The 7,050-nt window shown below is 44.1% G+C and overlaps 1 protein-coding gene across 1 annotated transcript in view; it reads left to right on the top strand.

The window, feature by feature from the left end:
- Positions 1-5,217: 5,217 nt before the first annotated feature.
- Positions 5,218-7,050, top strand: part of drosha (drosha ribonuclease III) — a 54,091-nt gene continuing 52,258 nt past the window's right edge. Inside the window, exons 1-2 of the mRNA XM_018741015.2 lie at positions 5,218-5,410; positions 5,928-6,727. Of these exons, the coding sequence (XP_018596531.2) occupies positions 5,934-6,727 (794 nt within the window). The 5' untranslated portion in view covers positions 5,218-5,410; positions 5,928-5,933. The remainder of the gene's footprint in view (positions 5,411-5,927; positions 6,728-7,050) is intronic.

The following is a 7,050-nucleotide window of genomic DNA, read 5'->3' as shown; positions in this document are numbered from 1 at the left end:
TGTTGCTGTTAATAATAATAATAATAATAATAATAATAATACTTTTAAAAACTGGTATAAATCAGTTTAGTGTTGACCAGGAAAATACATAAATCAATGAATAAACAGATGCAGCACTTCTCTGAGTACTAAATCACCAAACGGTGGGAGTGCAGCTGAGGGTTTGCAGGGTCGTTTTCATGAGCAACATGTGGGGCTGAGGGTGGACAGTTACTCACACTATTTTATTTATCAGACGCTTTTCTCCAAAGCGACTTCCAAAGAACTCTATGTAGTGCTACCAGCCCCCACACCTTATTCACCGCAGTGACTTACACTGCTAGATACACTACTTACACTGGGTCATTCATCCATACATCAGTGGAACACACTCACTCTGTGTCACTCACACACTATGGGGGAACCTGAACAGCATGTCTTTGGACTGTGGGAGGAAACCAGAGCACCCAGAGGAAACCCACACAGACACGGGGACAACATGCAAACTCCACACAGATTTACTTGTTTTTGAAGGTACATCCCTCGAGATACGTGATGCAACATTTAAAGCCTATTAGATTCAAGAGGCGGAAAGCAGAACATTCATCTTCATCAGTGTGATCGTGAGACGGTACACTGTACATCAGACTTGACGTGACGTGTGCCATTTTTTTCAGTCAAGGAGTCAGCCTGGTGAGAGACGGAAGAACGGTGACGGAGACACACAGGGTAATTGTGCCTGTCTGACGCACACAATGAAAGTCTAATTTACCTGCCTTAGGTGGAAGTCTCTTTTCAAAGAGCCCTGTCATTCAAACTGGATTATGGAAGTTGAATCTTAGGACAGAATTAAGGTGGGGACAGTAAGGAGGGACAGTAACACTCATCGACTGGGAAGTACAGGCTGAAAAAGCACCTTTGGAATAAATAAACCAGCAGCGGTTATTCATTTAAGGTAAAGTAAAATAGGTGATGTCAGCATTTGGGGAATTAAAACCATCTTTGAGGGACTTAAACTAAAAAATCTCATAGGAATCTTTCGTCTCACACGAATCTCAAACGAAGTATTGATTTTGCTGTACGGCAGTAGAAATTTCTTGCAGCTTTATTACGTTGCTGCAGTTTTGTTGACCACTATTTTTGCTTTGCCAGAATATCCTGTATAATATATCTATTCAGGGGTCAGAGTCCCACTAATGTAATTTGAGTCCATGACTGCTGTAGATGTGTGGTCCTGGTGCTTTGGGAGTTAAATCCATCTGATCTTGCTTTATCCTCATTATATTGTTCACTTAGCCCTCCCAGGACCCCCAGGTCCACAACACGGCAAGACGCCCTGCACTGTGTTTGCACCTTGTACCGCCCATGGGTCCCACACATCGTGAACATGGTGTCTGATGAGCAGGAGAGCCGAAGCTCCCCGCAAAGGTCATAAAAATTCATAACCTGTACATCTCCCTCAAGCCTCCGCAAATGTGAAGTCCTACAGCCCACAAAACACCTTCTGATTTAATTCAGCTTTACATCCAACAAAGTTCATAGTTCGATACTTGCCCCCAGCGCATGAACGCACCAAACCGCTTAGTGCCTTCCAGTTAATTGATTAAAATACTGGATTCTGTATCTCAGGGTGGTTGCGGTGCTCCAACACTGACCTCCATCATTCCTAAATTAACAACTTGAATAAATTATTTTAGTTTTAAAAATTCCATTATGATTATTAAAATGCACAAACTTTCAATGGGAAGTACTGCGATGTTACACATTTAAACTGATCTGACACTTTTCTCCAAAGTGACTTACAATGTCAAGGTGCTTATAGTTATTCATCCCTTCATACAGCTGGGTAATTTTTACTGGGGCAGTTTAGAGTGAATACCTTGCTTAAGGGTACTAGAGTCAACAATTGAATGTGCAACCTTTGGGTCCAAAGGGAGCAGCTCTAACCACTGCACTACCAGGGTCCTGAGATGGGCTCTCTTCATTACTTTACTCCATTCTGACATGTGGGGCTGGGGATGGAGGGGAGCGACCAAGACATACGATGTTTCTCACGGAGAAACTTGGGTGGTGCCACTGATGTGACAAATAATTGACATGTACATTTATTTCCTTAGCAGACACTTTTCTCCAAAGCAACTCCAAATGAGCACTATGTAGTGTTACCAGCCCACACCTCATTCACCCAGGAGGGTAACTTACACTGCTAGATACACTGCTTACAATGAGTTATTCCACCCATACATCAGTGAAACCCACTCTCTGTGTCCCTCGCACACTAGGAGTCACTAATCCACCTGAACAGCATATCTTCGGACTGTGTGAGGAAACCAGAGCACCAGGAGGAAACCCACACAGACTGAGTGGGGATTGAACCCATATCCTCTCTCGCACCACCCAGGTGCTGTGAGACAGCAGCACTACTTGCTTTAATACATATACCATGCATACACACACACACACACACACACACACACACACACACACACACACACACATATATATATGCATATATATACCATACACATATATAGAATTTTTTTTTTAAAAAATCATATGTATATATAATATACATATGCATATATATATATATATATATATATATATATATATATATATACCATACACATATGTATAAATTAAAAAACACATATATATATATTAATAGGGGGTGCAGTGGCGCAGTGGGTTGGACCGCAGTCCTGCTCTCCGGTGGGTCTGGGGTTCGAGTCCCGCTTGGGGTGCCTTGTGATGGACTGGCGTCCCGTCCTGGGTGTGTCCCCTCCCCCTCCAGCCTTACGCCCTGTGTTACCGGGTAGGCTCCGGTTCCCCGCGACCCTGTATGGGACAAACGGTTCTGAAAATGTGTGTGTGTATATATATATATTTTTTTTTAAATACATATAATGTATGTCTATGTACTGTACAAGAGGATGAAAGTGACAAAAACAGATATGGACAGTAAGCGAGCTGGAAAATGACAGTAAGGAACCCGGCTGTCAACCTTGGGGCCTATTATGTAGTCTGTCATTCTCTTACGGTGTTTTCTGTATTCTGGAGTGGTAATCGGTGGGCGATGATCACACTGAAAGACACAAGAACTGATGATCCTGGAGAGCTGTTAAATGAACGGGTTTCCTCATTCGTCTCCTGGCCTCATCTGTGATCGATTGATGCCTGTTTACGCGGAGAGCTCTGCTGTTACCCCACACTGATGCGTCCAGCGCTCACCTGCACGTCGCATCTATTTAAAGGCGCTTTTGATAATGCAGATCGATGAGGAAGACGGATGGATGCGTAAGCTCTATTACAAAGAGGATTCTTGCCGTTTACTCGGAATCATCGCATCGGACTGGAAGGTAGAGAAAGTAAATGACTGCACTGGCAAGTGTGCTGCTGTTCTCTGAGGTTCTGCTTCCCTCTAGTGGTTCACACACACTGGATCAAGGTTATAATGGGCACTCTGTCCTGATGCTCCATCATCAGTCATGACTTGAAAATGACAAACGCCTCTCACCCTGGAAATGAATCAGGCTATTAGTGCAAAGGCAGTGATTTGTCATGAGCAGTGATTTCCTTCCCTACGATTTCCTTCTCATTTTGTATCTAATTATGGACTCTTCAGGAATGTGACAATGGACTCAGTTCCCCCTTTTCGCCACTTTCCCAGAATTTTTCTCCTGGTTCTGACTGAAGACACTCAAGATACATTGTTTTTTCACACTGGAAATGTGAAGACCAGATGTGGCTCATATTAGGCTTTAATGTCAGAACTGAAAACATCTGTTCTATGTAGCCTTGGCGTTAAACATTCATGTATGGAAGAAATGTTTCCTTCCATAAATAATAACCGTTTTGCATTAATCTAGCGCTAATTTGAATGGGGCTGAGGTTTAAATGGAGCTTTAAAGATAAAGATTCATTATGGAGTTTTTTTTTTTTTTCCTTCTTTCACATCCTGGAGTAAAGCCAGAGTGTGTGATATAATTTAGTTCAACATATATTCTTCTGAAATGTTGCCAACTTTGAGCAATCTGTCTACTTCCCAGCTAACTAAAAGATGCTTTTTATACACAGATTTAAAAAAAAAAAAAAATTCTGAAAGCAACTCAGAACTCCTATGGATGATCCCTTTCAGTGTTGGGTCTGGTTAAGAGCAGAGCTCACCCTGGGACTTGAACTAGAAACCTCATGGCCACCATTAAAGCATTAAATGGATTCGGGGACCACATCGCAGTTTGTAGTTAAGAAATACCAAGTGTTTTTTTTTTTAAAAAAAAAAAAAAAAAAAACTGTTGGGCTCAAATAGATGGGAAGAGGCTATGGGTCTCTGTGAATGTACTTGTTAAATCAATGGAATGATCTAACCATGAATTCTTGGCACCCTGGAATTAAATTAAACCCTTAGATAATGCAAGGGCGGTGATTTGTTGCAAAGAACTATTTTAATCCTCTAAGAGTAACTTTCTGTGAAATTATTCATACCACAACTTCATCTATGGCAGTTATTCAAAGCCATAATGTCTTTCTGCTTATATAAATCAGCTGTGCTGCCATCGCTTATTATCACACAAATCAGCACATTTTTGTAAAACTGCAGAGCATTTCGGTGAAATCGACCAGTCACCGCATCAAAGTTTCCAGCAAGACAAAAACAACTAAATACCGAGTAATATACAGTCTGCTTTCCTATAAAAATTTATTTACATGTTTGTTTGTGGCAGCTGGTAGTGTAATGGTTAGACCTGTTACCTTTGCTTTGGATCCAAAGCGGAAAAGATAAATAATTATAATAGCTCAACATCATACTGTAAGTCACTTTGGAGAAAAGTGCAAACTAAATGAATGAATGTATTTGATCAAAAATGTATAAATACGTTCCTGTTGGTAAATGATTAATACCTTCTTCTTCTTCTTATAAAAATAATTGGTCATTTCATGCTGTTAAAAAAGACGGGCTTGAAATTTTTCCCCAAAATTAAAATGACACTTACACTTTCTGAATGTAAGAGAGGAAAGAAATGTTTATTCTTATGGAAGTGTCCTAAAATGTTTGTTGGTCTTAGTTTACTGCGCATTACTGCCGCTTCATATCGCGACCCTCCGGAACTGATCGCAGAAGCTTTGTTGTCGGGGAGCGTTTTACGGTTTGCTGCAAGAATTCTGTTCTTTCATTGGCTAGTTGAATTTCTCCGGAAACACGTTCGTCGTTCTCTATGTTCCGGGTAGAAACATAGCGGCACCTTCCGATTCTATCACGTTAGACAGACGATTTCCTAGCGAAACGAGACGAACTTGAGTAGTTCTCGTCGAACACTTTTTTTTTTGGTGCATAGTTTTAAATGATTTTTATTTGCTCCCTGTTCTGTTTGCTTCAGCTGTATTTTATTTGCGTGTCTCCGCAGTTGTTCCTTGTTGAACGTTCCGAAAGGTAAGTGACTACCGAGTACCTCAGCTGGAGTCTCCTATCTCAGCCTTTTCATATGAGCAGCTCGCCACCTCCTTATTGCTCTAATGCCATAATTTTAAGTTCGACGTGTCTCCTTTCTCTAGATTTTATAACCTGGCTGTTGCTTTTTTTGTGGAATCTGTCTGTGTAGCCACCATATTAGTATTGCTATTTCAATGAGTGACTCACTCACCGAGCGACAGTGAGTAAATAATAAGAATTAAAGACTGTCACTGTGTGGTACAAATATTGATGTGCACAGATTTATTCATTTATCTCACACTTTATCTCCAGAGCAATTTACAATGTTAAGCTACTTACAGTTATTTCCCCATACTGCTGGGTGGGTATGTACTGGAGTAATTTATGGTAAGTACCTTGCTGAAGAGGGTACTAGAGGAGTTTGAGGCGGGATTCGAACCTGTGACCTACTAGTAAATACTGAGTCACGCACCAGGGGACTGTGTCTAATGCTCTTTTTCTGCTTTCTTGGCCAAAGGACATCATGTCTTACCACCCGGGTCGTGGCTGTCCCAGAGGGAGAGCCCCCCCTGCACAGCATGTGACCGCCCAGAACTATCGAGCCCCAAGCTTGAGGCCTCCCCCGCCTCACGCCCCCCACCCTCCCTTGCCTCCCTATCATTACGAGGCGCCAGCGCCGTGCCCGGGTTACCCTACTCAAGGCTACCCGACGCCCCGCTCCGACTTCATGCCTTACCCGCTGCCGGTGCCTTCGCAAGGTCTGAATCCCCTCAACCAGTGCCCCCCTTGCCGACCCCCCTTTCCAAACCCTCCCGTGAGGCAGGGCTTTCCAGAGCCACCTAACTTTCCCCCGCCCCCTCTCCCCAACGCTGCCGGCTCGGTGGCCTCCGCTCCAAATGCCTACCACTACATGATGCCACCAGGGCCCCCACCACCCCTCCCACACCCCCCTGCCCCACCCCCAGTGCCCCAGCCCATGAGCTGCCAACCACCCTACTCAATGGGCTATGGCCAGCCCCCATTCCTCCCACCAGGCTTCAACCCTGCCTATAGCCAAGGCTCGGGTTCCTTTGTTGGGGACAGTTTCCGGCATGCAGGCCAGTATAAGACGGAAAAGCCCCCAGCAATACCCAGGTCACCCGAGAGGAGCCGACGGCACGAAGACCACCGACACAGGGGCTACGGCAGCCACGGGGAGCGGCACAAGGTGGACCGGGGGCGCAGCCCAGACAGGCGCAGACTAGAAGGAGGACGTCACCGCTCTGACTACGACCGGGGCAGGACACCGCCACGCCACCGCAGTCGGGATCGCAGCAGGTACCTGCACTGTGTCTCTGTCCGACCCCACAGACTTTTTCTAACTGGAACACGTTGTGCATCATGAGTATGTGAGGTCTGATGTGTTCGCCATGGACTCTTAAATTATTCCGAATTTAGGTCCCAGTGGTGAAATTGGTGATGCAATGTGTAGCACTTGTATGAAATATCTGAAAGCTTCTGCTAAATAGCAATCATAGTTCGTGTTGTTTAGCATCAGTATTTGTGGGTTTGCCTCCATATCCTGTCGTGCCCATCTGGCTCTTGCATCTTATCATACCGGTTGCTTTGCACTGCAGGAAAAGTTTGTGGCTGTGCGGTAT

This window comes from Scleropages formosus, chromosome 19, assembly GCF_900964775.1.
Source record: "Scleropages formosus chromosome 19, fSclFor1.1, whole genome shotgun sequence".
NCBI lineage: Eukaryota > Metazoa > Chordata > Actinopteri > Osteoglossiformes > Osteoglossidae > Scleropages > Scleropages formosus.
The sequence above is the reverse complement of the archived record's forward strand: the minus strand, read 5'-3'. Positions and strand labels throughout refer to the sequence as shown.